At 41.6% G+C, this 17,823-nt stretch overlaps 1 protein-coding gene across 2 annotated transcripts in view; it reads right to left on the bottom strand.

The window, feature by feature from the left end:
• Positions 1-17,823, bottom strand: part of PSIP1 (PC4 and SRSF1 interacting protein 1) — a 66,855-nt gene that overhangs the window by 34,524 nt on the left and 14,508 nt on the right. The window contains exons 3-4 of one of the 2 annotated variants that reach the window (XM_075595798.1): positions 4,571-4,647; positions 1,128-1,266 (exon numbers count right to left, since the gene is read on the bottom strand). The exons of the other annotated variant lie outside the window; for it this stretch is intronic. Coding sequence (XP_075451913.1) covers positions 1,128-1,266; positions 4,571-4,647 — 216 coding nt within the window. The remainder of the gene's footprint in view (positions 1-1,127; positions 1,267-4,570; positions 4,648-17,823) is intronic. 2 annotated transcript variants of the gene reach the window in all.

Genomic DNA, 17,823 nt, shown 5'->3' with positions numbered 1-17,823 from the left:
ATTCTGTGGTATACATACTAGCAAAGCCTTCAGACATAAGCAAGCATTAGATCAACTAGGACTAATGGAGCAAAGCTCAACTAGGATGAATATTTAATAAGATTGTTTTATTTTTAGAATACACAACAAGTGAATAGTGGAATAAAGCAGGTTGAGTTACTCCACTCCAAGACAAAAAGCAAGTGTACGTACACTCATCTACAAGCAGAGAAAACAATGAAAAATATTACATTGTATTGTAATTCAGCTCTGGATTCCCTTCCAGACTGTGCACTAAACAGGAAAACTGCAATACTAGGAAGAATATTTAGTCTACCACATTACAATTTCTTATTGCCTCTACTGGGTGAGGTACGGTTATCAGCCATGGTGATACTTTTTCAGTGCATGAACACTACATTTCTAGAAGAAAAATGTTTTCTTTAGAAAATATGTAAAAACAGTATGCTAAAAATGACAAATTACACAATTTCAGGAGTCCTTCTTTGCTATACTACAGGCATTTTTTTTGTTTTCATAAATGAAAATCAGTGACAATTAATCACGCCAACATTTCTAATGATAAAAAAATCACAAGATTTTCAGGCATACCTGGTACACATTCCGCCATGGAGCAAGTAGGGACAACTACTCAAACTCAGGCACATCATTATTCAAATACTTGAGGTAGAAAAGTGCGCTCCCAACTTTTTATACTGGATGGGAACTGTGGTGTCCCTCGGTGCTGAACAGCACCATTTTCCACTGCAGAGACCAACCCTGGTTCCAGAGATACTTATCAGTTAAGTTTTAAAATCTCCCGCCATAGTAACAACGTAACCAGCAAATCTTGGGCCACTAGGAACTCACAACATTGGCTGCGACTTCCTGCTGGACTTGCATTTAAATCCCTATGAAAACCAGGATGTAATACTGCTAACTTCAACAGCAAGTATCTCAGGAACCTGAGGAGTGAAAAATAGTGCTGTTCAGGACCCCCTGAAGACTGTGCTTATTATCACCAATTCACATAAAATCAGCAGGTACACCACCCTAACATATCACAATTGCAGCCCAGGTTATAACGGGGTCTGTTTTCTAGAGAATTTGGAGTTTGATGCCACTTCAGCCTTCAGCATTCCACCTACCTGTGGACTTGAGAACTTCACTTTAGGATTGTGATCGACTTCCCATAACCCTTCATTAAAGCCCTTCCGTTTATTAGGTTTGCCATACTTCTCCTTATTTTCCTCGTAAGGGAATATGTCCTTCGGTCCCAAGAAAGCTCTTAAAAAAGGCAAACACAAACACATGAGAGGTTTACACTCATACCCTGGTTCATAAATGTCTATTCCTAGGGTGAAGGCAGAGGTAAGTTCACACCTCAATCAATAGGCTGAACACAGTAACATGAACGGTAAACTGGGTATGCTGCAAATCGCAACATACAGGTTATGTCGGTCACGTAGTGCATTTCTTAAACAACCTTCTGTATTTGTTGTACAAAAACAACCATAACCAAAAGAGCAAAAAACATGTAAAAGGGCATAGAAGTGCCCTTCAGGCGAGAGAAAGGCCTTTGTTAGGGAACTTGTTGCAAGTGCGGTGTGCCCATCATTACCTTTCAAGATACTACGGCACAGATCCACAAAAGGCTGCTAAAAATTAGCACTCCTTTACATCCATCCATATGAATGGGAATAAAAGAAGTTCTAAAGCCAAGCACATTTTTGTGGCTCTGGGCACAATGGGCTTAAAACTCCCACTGACTTGAATGGGTGTTTGCGATGCTGCTGCCTTGGAACAGAATAAGACACAGCTACTTCTCGGAAGGCCATCATTGGCTGCACCGATTCAAAGCTGAACTGAGCTATCAATGTGTATGTATTGTTGTGTGCTAAGTTTATTTTTCTGCTGGAGATGTATATCTGATCACATGCGAGTCACTTAACCTAAAGTACCTTTAGCCAATACCAGGGAGAGATTATTTTCCTTTATTTCCTTCAGTGCTGTATCCTCCAGCAAGGTAATGTATAAATGTTAATACAATTTGGGATGCAAATTTGAAGTCCATGGGTATTTATAGTATGTTGTATACGTAATTCTTGCATGTGTTTAATCTGTGAAACCAATGAGACATGAAGAGTAGGACTTACATATGAGCAGTGACAATAGATTAAAGTCCCGTAGTGCAGAACAGGTTATAAAGCATTATTACCCTTCAAGATTTTTGGCAACTTTTTTTTTTGTTTGTTTATATGTTATTTTATTATAATGCACTACACTTTCAAGAACATTTGGCAACAATCCCAAAAAGAAGAAAAAACACATTTGTGTTGTGTGAGAAAGATACAAATATTTCTCTTTACAACTTATTTAGCACGAGAGGGATATTTTAGTTGCAGTGAGATGTACAAGTTCTGTTTTTTTTAATTTATATTTTTGTCAGCCTGCAGTAATAATGAGAACGTTTAGTTGTATTCCATGGTCAGCACAAATATCCAAGAATGAAAAGCTAAAAAGCAAGCACATCAGTGGATGAAAGTGAGCAAAGATCCACTTATTTTTGTGGCAGTAAATAAAAGTGAGATAGAGACCTTGGCTCTCTGTTTGCCTGTGTGTGTATTAATAAACATTGTCTGTTTTCCTTCCTTTCAGATCATGTTGGCATAGAACTGGGGGAGGGGAAGTGTCTTAGCTGAGACTCCTGGCATTCACAAAGCACTGGTTAAAGTTAATAGGCATGAAAGCAGTGGTACAGATGTAACAGATCTTATTTTACCCGCTGGTGCGCTCCAGCAGGTGAACTAGAGATTTAGTCTCACCCCCATTTTCACTCATGCCTGTTTCAGGACCGTGGCTGTTTCTCCCGATGGCGCGTTGTGCATGCCTCGCAGCAACGTGCCTGAGTGCTATAACGTCTGCCACATCTGTACACAACGCTACATTCCAGAGACTACAGACAGACTTTATTTCAGAAGCAGCCAATGAAGTAGTAAACATGTTTGTAATCCCCCAAAAATGTCTTGGCTTGAGTTCCCATAGGGTAAGAAACACCCCCTTGATGTAAAGTATTATTGCAGTAATGTTCTCCACAATTAACTTAAAACTCATGTATTAAATCAAATTATAGGCTAAAACAGTAAAATTCAGCTTGCAATGTGTTTATTTCCGATCTGCCAATCAGCTTTCAGAACAGCCCTGAGACAGGGCAGGGGATTGGTCAGGAAGTGTCAGCCACGGGTTGACTCCTCCCCCTCACTTGTAAACAGGAGCTGAGAAGATTCAGTTGAATTGGGGGGAAGAGAGAGAGTGCAAAGCAAGTGAGTTCTGTCTGCAGTTTGTTTGTGTGTGTCACTAGCAGTGTGTGTGTGGGGTGTGGTGTTGTGTGTGTCGCAGCAGAGTTTGTGTGTAGCAGCACTTTGTGTTGTGTGTAGAGCTGCTGTGTGTGTCAGTAGCAGTGTTTATGGGTGTAGCAGCAGTGTGTGTGTGGTGTGGTGTGCTGTGCTGCGCTGTTGTGTTGTATGTGTGTAGCAGCAGTGTGTGTGTGTGTAGAGCTGCTGTGTGTGTGTGTAGAGGTGCTGTGCTGTGTGTGTGTATAGAGCTCCAGTGTGTGTGTGTGTGTGTGTGTGTGTGTGTGTGTGTGTGTGTGTGTGTGTGTGTGTGTCAGCAGCAGTGTTTATGGGTGTAGCAGCAGCAGAGTTTGTGTGTAGCAGTAGTTTGTGTGTGTGTAGAGCTGCTGTGTGTATAGAGCTCCAGTGTGTGTGTGTGTGTGTTTCAGTGTGAGCAGCGGTGTTTATGGGTGTAGCAGAAGTGTGTTGTGTGTTGAGCTGCTGTGTGTGTATGTGAGTGTGTGAGTATACAGAGGGGGTGGCAGTGTGTGGATATAGCTAGCTGCAGTGTAAGCATAGAGGTGGTTTAATGTATTTACCATTTTATTTTAATAAAAAAAATCTATATAGCTATACAAAAGTGTCTATTATTTATGAAACCAAGCCTACATTTAGCCTATAATAGTAATAATCCCCTCAGAACAGGGCATTACTGGCCGATAATGCCCTGGCTGGAAGAGTTGAAGGCCAGAGGCGAAGCCAGTAATGCCCTGTTCTGAGGGGATTATTACTTAAATAACCATTGGCTTTATTTTCAACAACCACCAGTCAGGCACTGTAATTAATCTGGCTGGCTGTTTCTAGGGGCTCTGTATTTTATGAATGGAAAGAGATACAGAAGATATAGAACACAGGATTTGAGAGAGTGGGGTCAGCACTAGAAATTCTTCAAGTTTTAAGGCAGCTCTAACCGGCCTCATTTGGTAGCCGTAAGAATGACGGCAGACTGTAAATCACAGGTAGTAACTGTCAGGAAAGCCTCGGAAACCCATTCATTTGAATGGAGCTCAGAGCATTCGTTGACAAGGAGGAGAAGCGCCCCCCCAGCTTATTGTATGAAAGGTGACCAATAGTGATAGAATAAATACAAATAGGTCTGCCCATCCCCAATTACAATCTATACGTCTCCTACAACACAAGCGAAGACTTGTATTCACTGCATTACAACTAGAAAAAAAAAAGCCACTTTAGGGACTTACGTCTCATGAGTGCCAAAAAAGAAAATGGGCATTTTATTTGTGGTAGGCTTCACAGCCCCGTCAGGAAGTTCATCCACCTGTAAGTGAAAAAGAAAGTTAGAAAAGAACAGCCCAGAAGATGGTTTGTTAACACGATTTTCTCATGTTCATACAGCAGTAACAACTTTGTGCCACACAAAAGTAGATCCTACAGCTGCACTATCGTATACCTTCCCACAATACTGTGTTGGGTACCCATTTTGTTGTAAGACGCTACACAAAAGCAACATGACTTCCCTGGCACACGGAAGCATAATTTGGGGCTAAATTAACATTTTCTCCAATGAGAATAATTATGCCGTGCACCATCTTTATTTGAAATGGCAAGCTCAAATAAATTAGCAGTAGTTATAACACATGGTCACTGAAAACATCTAATATTCAGTATGTACCCCAAAAAAGCATTTTATTTCAAGTGCCAACATTTTTTTTTACCATCACCAATATGTAAAATATAGGCACATCGTTGTAAAGCCTAAATGTTTGAGATAATCTCTGTTTAGCCATACCAATAACTCATCAGCAATCAACTCATCACTACTAAGTTTATAGCAATTACTACTTAATAAATATCCTCAAAATCGACTGGTAAATGTGAGGAGCAATGGACACTTGAACATGTTCCATTATAATGGGAGAATTGTGAGTACACCTAAGATATTGCTCAATTTCTAGCCTTTATTTGTAGAAATTGTAAAGTGGCCGAGTCATGCACAGTATGGGTTAAATTCAGCAGGCTCCAAAATGTACAGAACGTTATGCACAAAAGTAGAACTGTGGAATCTTGCTACGATCCGATAACAGAAACTGTTGCGTTTTTGTCAAAATGCTACTACTGTAATACAGAAATAAGTCTCATCCAGTTCTATCGTTGTTGCACATGTGCTATAGGCAAAGAAAAGGCGTTTTAAAACATGGTACCATTTTTTGTGGTTATTGTCATGTCAAATGCTAAACAGAAGACAACAGGATTTATGCCACTTAAGACATGGCAGAATTGGTAAAATAGAAAAAAAGAAAAGAAAGCCGTGCCAGGTGTGCAGAATTTTATACATCCCTTTTCCTCAATTCACAAGCTTGTGCAAACAGGACACATTAGAACAAAATAGATTAATATACTGTATCACTTGCTCCTTCAACATGTACAGTATGCATGTCTCAGGACTACTGTAAGAAAATAAATCAAGCACCCTTAAACCAAAATGGCGGTCCTTCACGGCAAACGCGGGCCCTGGTATACAACAGTTCTGACACTAACACCAGATCTAAACAAACATATCTGAGAATATTAAACAAACCTTTCAACCAGTTTCAAAAGGCCCGGTCGGAAATTAAGCAAGAAATTGCGGTGCTCGGATGACGCACACTGCATGTCATTTTGAGAAACGATCACTTCATCCATTTTACCCTCCAGAGAAGAAACCGAACTTTCCTTGCAGATATCGGTACTTATATAATCTTTGCAAGATGTACTTCGCATGCACTACAAGAACATTTCCTATGTAAGCCCTCGGATGAGATCTCTGGATGGTGCCCAAAGTCACATATCTTTTCACACTTACCTTTGCTAAACTTAGACACTGCAAACTGATCACCATGATTCTATCAGAGACCAAGATAAAATATCACTTGCAAGACATTTCTCAACTCAATTGGCCAACATGGCTTCCGGTCTACTTCTGCAAAGGCATCTCTGGAGCCTCCTAGTCCAACATCGATTTGTTTCAAAATCAAGACAAGTAAATGGTCCAAGGACACCCCATGAGCTACAAAATCTGATCTCTCAAACAAAGACTCCTCACCCTGTGTAGACAACCCCTAAGAGCCACTGACCTGACATCTGCTCTCCACCTGGGAAACGTTTGTAAGAATTAGTTGTTGGCCATCTCGGACACTTCTATTTGTTAGAAGCTTTTTAATAAAATGTGTGAAAGACGAAGCAGCGACTTACGATTGGAAAGAAGCAAATAATTGCACTCAAGACGAATCAACAATAAAAGACTGCACATATCAGAGAGTTGAGGACTTCTACATGAAATTGTACGAGAACACAGAACACACGGCATAATGCAGAGGACAAGCGAGAAGAAACCACCATGTGCCCTTCCAGAAGCTGTGGAGAAAGAATAAAATCCATGAAGAAGGGGAAGATGGAATTACAACCGAAATCTTTAAAGAGGCTGGCGGAATTAACAAAATCCTTAAAAAAAATAAAAATCTATTTCACATGCTGCTTGTAGAACTGGAAAATTCCAGAACAATGGACCAATGCCATAGTTATCTTCATCCACAAGAAATGAGACAAAAACAACCTCAAGAATTACAAATTAATCAGTCAAATTCCAATCACTTCCAACATTTCTACAAAAATCCTAAAGCGGCTGCTATAGGCCCAGACTGGAGAACAAGCAAGATTTTGCAGTGGATACAACACAATGGACCACTTCTAAGTTGTACAAGAAGTGATTTCCCAAAGAAATTAATATGATCTACCACTCATCTTACAATTCATAGATTCTGAAAAAGCACCGTATTCTGACAACAAAAAAGGTGACGTTTTCAATCAGTGTATTCTGCCTGTGCTCATGCATGGATGTGAAACTTGGACACTGTGAAGATAATTTCAGGAGCTTCAGAAAACTCAAAGAAGTATGGAGAGATGTATGCTGTACCCCAAGACAGGAAAAATGTATGGTTTTGAAAGAAAACAAAAGTTTGACATCACAAGTGTGAAGAAATTACTATTGTTGGACAACGATGGTACCTGACTGTGACGGTAAGGGGTAACCAAGCTATACAATAAAGGTTAAGCGCTCTGGCTATCCCTGGAACCGTGGGGTCCCTGGTAGCTCCATAAGCAAGGGACCAGGGATAATACATGTGGAAAATAAGTGACCCCTATTTTTTTCTGTTTTTCTGTTCCCTTAGCCCTAGGACTGTGAGGTTTCTTGTGTGTCAGGTTTTAGGTGGGATAGTTTGGTGGAAATGCAATTATTTTGATTGCAAGAGTTCGGGGCCCAAAGTAACCTGTAGTCGCTTAATTCTACCAGGCAAGCAGGCATGGATTTGCCGGTACGGGGGGTAAATTACACCCCATATTATTTCACTGCCTTGTTTTGCCTATTGACTGATCCCAGAAATATAAATGTGTTAAGAGGCCTGGTCTATCGTGACAACTGGATTTCAAGAAAGATTAACAGACCAAGACAACCAAAAGTAAGATGAGAGAACGAAATCAGAAAATGTGGTGGATCACGGTGGAAGAGAGGCTTGTAACCGCAGTACCTAGAAGATCATTGGGGAGACATTCATCCAGCCGTGGATCAACAAGGGCTGAAAATATATACTAGTGGTGCTCAAATTCAGTCCTCAAGGGCTGCCAGCAAAGTAGGCTTTAAGGATATAGACAGTCCTCGGTTATCCAACGGAATCCATTCTGGAAGTAGCGTTAGATAGTGAAACCGCTGTAAAGTGAGTCCCATGTTAATCAGTGGCGGCGAGTGTTGGAGAACGCATTCCCGCGTCGAAAAATGGCCCATAGAGTTGCATTGTAAAGCGTTGGATATGAAAGTCGTTGTAAAGTGAAACGTTGGATAGCAAGGACTACCTGTATTCCTACTTCAGCACAGGTGACTCAGGTCATTTTGGACTGACCCACCTGTGCTATAAATAAATAGTACTTGATAGGGCTGCCAATTGAATCGTTGGAAGACACAATAAGGAAGATAATATATTGCTCACCCGCACCAGCCCCATGGGCGCCTTACCTAATCTTGAATCTTAACTACAAATGTTTTATTCAGGTTTCCGACTATTAAATCAATAACGCCAAGTCTGAAATTCTGAGTTTCTATATCCTACCCTCTACAGTAAAACGTATTAAAATCAACTTTGCATTCTCCTAGAAATAGACACTATTAAGTATCTTGGCATTATATTAACTAAATCTAATATTACTTGATATGCAAATTATTTTCTAATTTGAATGGGTTTTTAATAATGGGTGAATGGAGTAGATAGTCCATATCCTGGATAAGGAGGGATGGTCAGAAAAAAATGGATATCATGCCCAAACTGCTATAGAAATTTGTATTCTAATATATATTTTTTTATAAACAGGCTTAATGCTTTACCTATACCAATCCAGTAGTTCCAACGCCAGGTGTTTTGTTTTATTTGGGAAGGAAAACCCGGCAGAATTTTGTTGAACTCTCAAATGCGTGCTCTACATCTGGAGGTTTAGCAACCCTGTGTTTTCTCACATACTACCGAGTAGCTCACTTATCCCACCTTCCAGAATGGAACCTGACATTTTTCATGAGGGAAAAAAAAAAAAAAAAAGAAGAATAGAAAAAAGGGGGGCTGGGGAGATGGAGAAATGGGGGATTCCATGGATACGGCTTGGAGGCGATATGGGAGAGACTAGCAATGCGCTCACTTTGTACTACACATACATATATACATATATATATATTTTCCCTCCCTGATGACCGAAACGTCGGCAGCAGTGCCAGTATGTTTTAATACATCTTTTGGACTACAATATGGTAGGTATGCGGTCTCTTTTTACCAGCGTAAAATCTGGTTAATTTGTTCTATTGAATTTATATGGGACAAGCATCTGTCTATATGACTTGGTTGGTGTGTGCATTTCTGGACTTCACTGTATTTCATATTTATGAGCTTTGCACCCCTCGTTGAAGTTTACCTAGCTATTCATGATTGCCTAACTTTTTTGGATACTTTTTTTTTTATACAATCTGTGACTTGTATATATCCAACATGGATCAATTTGCAGACATTGCAGGGATTTTCTCCACGCTCGCTGAGTCAGCAAGTTAAAGTGAAGCGGAGATAGTTAAATCAGGTTCTCAGAGTCATTTGAGGCTGCAGTGGGTCCTGACAAGGCTGTGGATGTGTATAACGAGCTGATGACCCTGGGGACCCTCAGAGTCAATTCTAAGTCCAATAGACAGTGTGTGTGTGTGTGTAATACAGGCTGATAGAAATAAAAGTATACTTTTCGATTCCCCATACTCAGGGCTTAGGGTTGTATTAAAGTCTATTTTTATTAATACATTGAAAGGTACTGTTGTGTACTACAGTATAATGAGCTGGGACTTTCGGAACCAATGTTCAGACAGACTGTCAGGGCTACCAAGTTGGTGCAAGTAAGTCTGCTGGACATCGGACTTCAAAGTAGCCAGAGGATGCCACAGGTGTGAAAGCCATTTGGGTGGTAGGGAAGGGCTCAAGTACCCACGTCCTGGGAACAATGCCATTTGTTCTGCCAGACCTGGAGGAGCCTGTCCCAGCGGGTGGCATTTAGATAGCCAGGGACGGAGGTGGCAAACTTGTGCATGTCCCTTGGCAATTTCGGATTTCCCGCTGACCCGGCTTGGCTGATAGGCTGTAGTATTTTGTGAATGAAACTCCAAATACTATAAGAAACGTCTTAGCCAATCAGGTTAGAGATTTCTAGCGGTAGAAGTGCGGGAGGGCTTTTCAAAGATGCTTGCGGCTGGGATTTTATGCCAATTTTGGTTCTAGAGAACGGTGGGAGCTCCCGGTCAAAAGAGTCCAAGTTCTCAGAAGAGAAGGGAGCGGTGGGCGTGTGGAACTTCATGACGATTTGGGAACCGAGATCTCGGGACAAGTCCCGGTCAGGGTAAAACTCTTTTTTAGAGTTCCCTGCACCTAGAAGAGTCTAGTTTTCGACCCTCAACAAGTGTGCTTTTCGTCTGTACTTTGTGTTTCACTGTGTGTATACCAATTTATGCAAATAAATTACAATGTATTTCATTATCTTGTTTTGCTCAATGAATTATCCTGGTAAAAAGGTGTAAACTGCCTGGTCATCCGTGACACCTACACAACATCTTCTGAAATTAGACAGCAAAAAGGTATCCTGTGCTGGGTCACTTTCAACGGTCATACAAAAATGGACTTAAATAAAAAAAAATTTAAAAAAAAGAAAAGAAAGAAAAAGGAGGATTGACCCTTTCTATGATCGATAACATTAAAAAAAAAAAAAAAAAATCTGCTCCATTGTAAAGCGCACTTAAATACTGCACCCCTCCCTATCACCCATGCAGAATAGGAGAATATCAGAAGAGAGAGGCCACTACAATTACAAATCTAAGGTTACTTTTGATTGGCAAGAATAACAAATGTGCCAGTGAGATTGTGACATAGAAGTGCTCAAACACCATGTAAATGTATATGCAACATGTGTTTAGGGAATACGAAAAGTATGTTGGTAAGGTAGCCCTCCACAAATAACTAAAAGTATAAATATAAACTGTAGATAAATTGGTGCACAGAGGCAGGGGGGCCCTCCGACCCACCAAAAGAAAAATATCTAGATAGACACACACACACACACACACACACACACACACACACACACACACACACACACACACACACACACTTTTAGGAGCCAAGCTGCTCTGACTCTTCCACTTCTCCTCCTGCTACCCAGCCCCCCTCTTGTCAGCAGCTCTGTATGTCATAGGGTGTGTGTCAGTGTGAGTGTGTGAGAGCAATCAGACTCCCACACCGACTCTACCCCCTTGAGAGCAGAGGTAGGCAGGGTCGTGGAGCTCTCCTCCCCCCCCCCCCCCAAAGTGGCAGGACTTGACAACCACAGTCGATCAGAGCACACTTGATCCTGGAAGGATTGGGGGTGCCATTGCCGGTCGCAGCTGTGACTGACATTTTCCAGAGGTTAAATGTATGTATGTATGTATGTATGTATGTATGTATGTATGTATGTATGTATGTATGTATGTAGCATGGTTACCAGTCCGTGAACTAATAAAGGAGACAGCATACAGCAAGGAGTAATCCAAAAGTGATGTATTCAAAACACACTGTTACACGAATGCCAACGTTTCGGTCCCACAGGGAGACCTTCCTCAGGGACTGAAACGTTGGCATTCGTGTAACAGTGTGTTTTGAATACATCACTTTTGGATTACTCCTTGCTGTATGCTGTCTCCATTATTAGTTCACGGACTGGTAACCATGCTGTTTATCTCTATGGGACAAGCATCTGCCTTATGCTTTGTATCAGTGTGCTGACTGGCTCTGTCTACTATGTATGTATGTATGTATGTATGTATGACACAGGGCATACTGTATGTAGCATTCAACAAAAACCCAATCCATTAACAGAAGCTATGAACAAATGCTCCAAGTGCAAAATGGCGAGGACATATCTCAAACATTGCTGGTGTACAAACAGCTTCATAAAGAAATTCTGTGATGAAATTCTGTACAATATATATATGTAAAAAAAAAAAAAAAACACAAGTCACAAAACATAAAAACCCAAATGCTGTTATTATTAGAATATAGAATCATGGCTCAACGAAGAAGGTAACACAACCAAGCAGCAAAGGCTTCTGAAGTGGCGCTGTTAGCAGACAAAAAAGCAATTATGCTGCAGTGGATATCGCCAACATTAGACATAGTAAAAGCATATTTATTCAAATTGACGAGCATGGATAAAATAGAGGGTATTAAGGGGTTAACCAGGCTCACTAAAAGGTTCAGCCCACTTGGTTACTCCTGATCTATGTGTTGGGATCCTAGAGTGTCAGCTCTTGGACCGAGATGTCCTAAATGCATTACTGCGACTGTGTGCAAATTATGCGACATTAAACATTTGTGTGTTTTGCCTGTCCTGGGATGCTGGGACCGGACACAGTGCATTTTATTAAATAAATTATATTTAATATTTATATGTACTAATAACTTGTAGATGAACTGTGGGATTTCCGAGTCATGGATTCGAGGCAGACCAGGTGGCTACCAAGCTTGGTGCCTATGGGTCTATGCGGCGTCCGGACTTGAAAGCCTCAGGGATGCCAAGGGGTTAGAACAGGAGGGGTACTGCAGTTCTGCTTGAGTACCCGCATCCTGGGCCAACACAGGGCTATCCGGCGACCATTTGCCAGAACCCTGACTGTGGAGCCTGGACAGCGGGTGGGCTCAGTATGCAAAGAGGCAGAGGTGCCAGGTTGGCGCATGCCCCTTTACAGACTGAAAAAAAGGTGCCCTCTCGACTTTACAAAACCGGCAAATCGTGATTGGATGGCAGGAGAAATCCAACGCTCTGATAGGCTGAAGAGGTTTGTGAAGGAGACCCTGAAACCCATAAGGAGCCTTGCAGCCAATCAGGAGCGCTGATTCCAAGCGCCAAATTAAAAAGATGCTCTGTACTGAATAGACGCGAGCCGGCTTCAAGGATTTTCAACTCAGAAAAGTTTGTAAGTCCCACTTTTTGAGAACGTAGCGGTAGCGGTCGGCATTGCGTGCCGAAATTAGTTACATGACTTTTGTGAGTACCTACCGGTCAAGGAAAAGGGCTCCTACAGAGGTCATTTTTGTGAATTTCGTTTAGTATTATAGTATTTATTGTTATTAGTATTTAGTGATATCTTTTGTTGGGGCTACCTGGGAATGTGTTTGAAAGATGATTTACCCTAAACAAATCACAGTAAAATCACTCATAAATACTTCTAGTAAAATATTTTCTGTGTATTTAACATTGTTATCTTATATGAAGGTAGCGCTGAGCCAATTGTGTTTTAAAAATAATGCAAACTACTGTATGCATTGAAACCTCAAATACGTCACAAAGAGCTTAAAAAATAAAAATAAATAATATAGGGCAAAAGCATTGTTAAATTATTCAGTAAGTGCTAGGATTTTACATCGTGAATCTACAGTAGTTTCTATAGCCTGAGAAAGTGTTTGTGACTACAGTATTTCATACACAGCATATTTTGCCCATGCCACCTCCTTTTAAACCTTTACAATGCCGGAGGCATGGCGGTACTAGTACCACGACACTGCTGGTATAGATGTAGCTGCAGTTATTGCTCCCGCAGGCAAGTTGAAGCTGGAGACACACACACACACACCACGAGAGCAGTTACCATTGTAAATGCATTAGATGTACAGAAAACTCACTATTACACCAGCTGGCGCTTGTCAGCGGCTGCAGTCACACTTGCCCCATCTGTACCTCCGGTTCATGCGATAGCTCCACGAGATATCACATGATGCACCCAGGCACCAGATGCCATAAACGGAAGTGGATGGAGTTCCACTTGTTTGGATCGGGCGGAACGCTAAATGCATTACTTGCTGGACATCTTTGCAGTCAGCCGCTACACAAGTGCCCATGGCGTACCTGGTACGTTATTGGGGCACTGTAGAGGTTAATTAAGCTTTTTAGATCCTCTAGTATAGAGAAACCACTGCATTTCTTTTTGTTTTAGCACTCCAGAAGATGTGCTAGTATGTGTTGAATGTCTGCATGGTCAACTTTTCTAATGCAGGAAATGAAAGTAACTGGCTACCACCTTCATACCGCACGCTAACACGGTGTAGATGACATTCGGTTAAAGCAGCAATCTCTCAAATTCTATAGGAATTCAACTCATCTAATGCTAGTATCTTGCATTTTCTGCTCCTTTATATGTTTTTTTTTGTTTATTTTAGTGTTGAAAACATTCTTAATCTCTAGTTTGTGAGTTTACCAGATAGGCTTTATACTGCACTGGGCTCTAGGGAGAGATTAAATTTAACCTCCTAGACACATTTATATTACCCGAATGAAGTATCGAATTGATAAAAACCTTGTTGAAAGGGCAAGAGATCATCTCTAAAACTATGCAAATAAAATGCCACCCCCCCCCCCAAAAAAAGTAACCACTGCAGATTGCTGCTTTATTGCACTAGTGACACAGCATTTTTTTTTCTTTTTAAATATTAATTTGCATCAGTACATTGTGAAGCAGCCACCGATAGATACACTACTTTCCTGGAAAGCTGCACTCGCATGAATAGAGCGAATATCTTCCAGTGCCTTGGGAACACTTTCACAGCACACTGAATTGTGGTCACAGTGTGATTATCAGTAAAAGTGATTGTGACTACAGCACAAAGGGCCTTGACATGCTGCAATGAAACCAATCATCGGGGTTAGAGGAAAGGGGCAGAGGCTTTGACTCATGAGCAAACCAAGAGAGGAAAAGGGCAGTCCATGTGAGGGCCCCAGCACCGAAGTGCTTTAAGCAAGGGTTCTCAAAATGTCAGCCATGAAACATTGGTGGTCCCAAAAGACTTAGATGGCAGTTGCAGAAACCTTACGAAGTGTTTACTTCAGACAGCTCTCTCAGACTAACAGATATTTCCAACACTGCCAGTTAAAGGTGTGACAAGGGTCCAGTATTTTTAACATATACTTATTGACGAGAATTAAAGTTGCCTCTGATCAGCAACATTTTGGTTACTCCGTGGTATAAATATATTATATGGCGATCTCGCAGAATACATGAAAAGCAGCCCACACAGTTAAAATAAGAAATGTGTAGCCCATGCTGTTTCAAAATTATTTGTTCAAGCAAATGCAAGTAATTATGACAGAGAGAAGGAAGACATCAGACAGCACGGTCATCTGAAATGAAACCACAGATCTCAAAATACCGTATTTGTCAGATTATAGGGCGACCCCCTAATTTCAGTAGTAGCTGGGAAAAAAAAAAAAGCACACGCGCGCCTTTGTCTCTCAGTTTTAGCCTCCTGCCACAAGCAAAACGACTGTTTCAGGCCCCCACGGTGGCGCTTCTCCCGTTTTACCCTACATCTCACTGCTGATTGGCTTGCAAAGTGGGCAGAGTCCGATTATAAGGCAAGTGTGTACTTTTCAACTTAACTTTATTGAGGAGGAAAAAAAAAATACTTGCTTGATTAAAAATTGTGAAAACGAGTAAATTATGACTACATAAATTTGGTACAACACACACCCAGCAAGAAACACCATACTGTTACTGTAATGACATAGCACTCATCTGGAACTCCAGTAAATAGGGGCGCAAGGCGTCTCATGGATTAGCAGCGCGTAGTAAAACTGATGCAAGATGTGAGGGGAGAAAAATAAACACTATGTTGGTCACTTTATAATAGCAGATATGCTAGAAAAAACAAGTACAGTAATGCATTTAGAGTGAAGTGATAACAAAATTCACACCTGAACATATTCTGTTCAACGTAATGACACATTGTTACTTTGGCACCACAACAAAAAGCAACACCGTACATAGCAACCCATTCCAATGTGGCTTTATGTTCATTATACAATTACCAAATTTAGTTCACAGTCCCTTATTTACAATTGAACAGTTTCAGTTTGAAGACATCTTCACTTTGCTCTTTTCACAAGTCAGAGAGCCTCAGCCTTCATGGGAGCTTATTTCAAATTGTGCATGTGTGGAGGTTTTTCCCACATTCGGTTCACAGAGCATCAGAACTTGGCAACAAGCAGGCATAGTGCATAGAAACGGTGCCCCTTGTGTTTGTTGTAATATCTTACTGGTTTGTTAATATAAACTGACAAACCAACAGGGCACACACCCTGAAAAGGGATCCATAAAAAAATAATAATAATAATAAGTATGGGCACCTAAGAATAGAGCTTTCGACCCCTTCACAGTTTGTGTCTGAAGTCCACCAATCACTCTTCAAAAGCATTAGGAAATGCTGTAGAGTTGTTGGAAGGACTCTCCTGATGATGCAGTCAGCGTAGCAGTTACCAACCACATATTATTCTTTAGCTCCAAAATAAAACAGAACTTCCTGTATCACCAACTGATAACAGGTGTCAAAGGAGCAATGCCGTGTCTGTCTTTTCTCTTAGAGCTACTTTTCAATACTGTTTTTTTTGTTTTTAATTTTTTTTCTTGTCTCTCTGCTGCAGCACTTCCCAGCAACCTGAAGCTTGAGCCACAAGTTGCTTTGAAACCAAAAACGCAGTACCACTGTGACGAGTCCTGTGTAACATCTCTGGGTTACAAGACTGAAAGCAAGAACTCAATATAAATTATGGACAAAGCGATCCTCTGAAGATTTTGCTTTCCTTATTAGTTCCTTATTTGTTCCATCTCTAAGAAAAAGGAGCACTGGAAGTATGTAGATACTCTGCATTGTTAAATGCGGCATAAAATACATTATCATTTGGGATAGTTACCAACCCCCAAAAACGCAATGAATTAAAAATATAAAAAATAAAAGATGGGGCACCTTCATTTCCTAGGTCTTATGCTGTTGATGTTATTCAGAAATTGGGAGTGGGATGCACAGGATAATTTATAATTATGTTAATTACAAACAATTTAGTAACTCTGAAAAATGCAAAGCCAGAATTCCTCAGAGAATCCACATAAGTCAGGCCTGCACAACGCGTAAAGTGAGAAGGGCCAAACTGCTCCAAGGAAAAAAAAATTGGGCCGCACGGGTAAAATCATCATCATCACCACCATCATCACCTCTCCTCCAGCACCTCTCATCATCATCATCCTCATATCTCGCCCAGCACCCCTCAGCATCATCCTCACATCTCCCCCAGCACCCCTCACTATCAACCTTTGCGATACTCCCCATCTATCTCTCCCCCTCACCCACACATAATACTCCCCCTCCACATCAAACACACAATACCCCCCTGCACAGCACACACATCACACCCCCCCTGCACCTCACATCCCTCTCCCCCCCTGCACCTCACATCCCTCTCCCGCCTTGCACCTCACATCACTCTCCCCCCTTGCACCTCACATCGCTCTCCCCCTTGCACCTCACATCACTCTCCCCCTGCACCTCAAATCACCCCCCCATGCACCTCAAATCACCCCCCCATGCACCTCAAATCACCCCCCCTGCACCTCCAATAACTCCCCCTTGCACCTCCAATGACCCCCCCCCCCCCTGCACCTCACATCACCCATCACCCTCTCTCCCCCCCTGCACCTCCCATCACCCGCCCCCCCTGCACCTCACATCACCCATCACCCTCTCCCCCCCTGCACCTCACATCACCCACAGGGCCGCCAACAGAAATCATGGGTCCCGGGACAAATGAAAGGAGCAGGCCCCCCCCACCCTCGAACCCATAGCGCACCCCCCCCTCGAATCCATAGCGCACCTACCACGAAAAAATATCTTTTAGCGCGCAATTTTTACTTAACTATTTTCGTATCGTGATACAGAAAAAAACATTACAATGCAACCTGTTTATTTTTTATATTTTCAACAAAAGACATGTGACTGCCTGCCTGGGTGGGTGAGTGACAGTGACTGGGAGACAGTGGGTGGGTGGGTGAGTGACTGTCACAGTGACACAGTGTGGGTGGGTGAGTGAC

This window comes from Ascaphus truei, chromosome 1, assembly GCF_040206685.1.
Source record: "Ascaphus truei isolate aAscTru1 chromosome 1, aAscTru1.hap1, whole genome shotgun sequence".
Lineage (NCBI taxonomy): Eukaryota > Metazoa > Chordata > Amphibia > Anura > Ascaphidae > Ascaphus > Ascaphus truei.
This window is presented reverse-complemented; position numbering and strand designations above follow the sequence as displayed.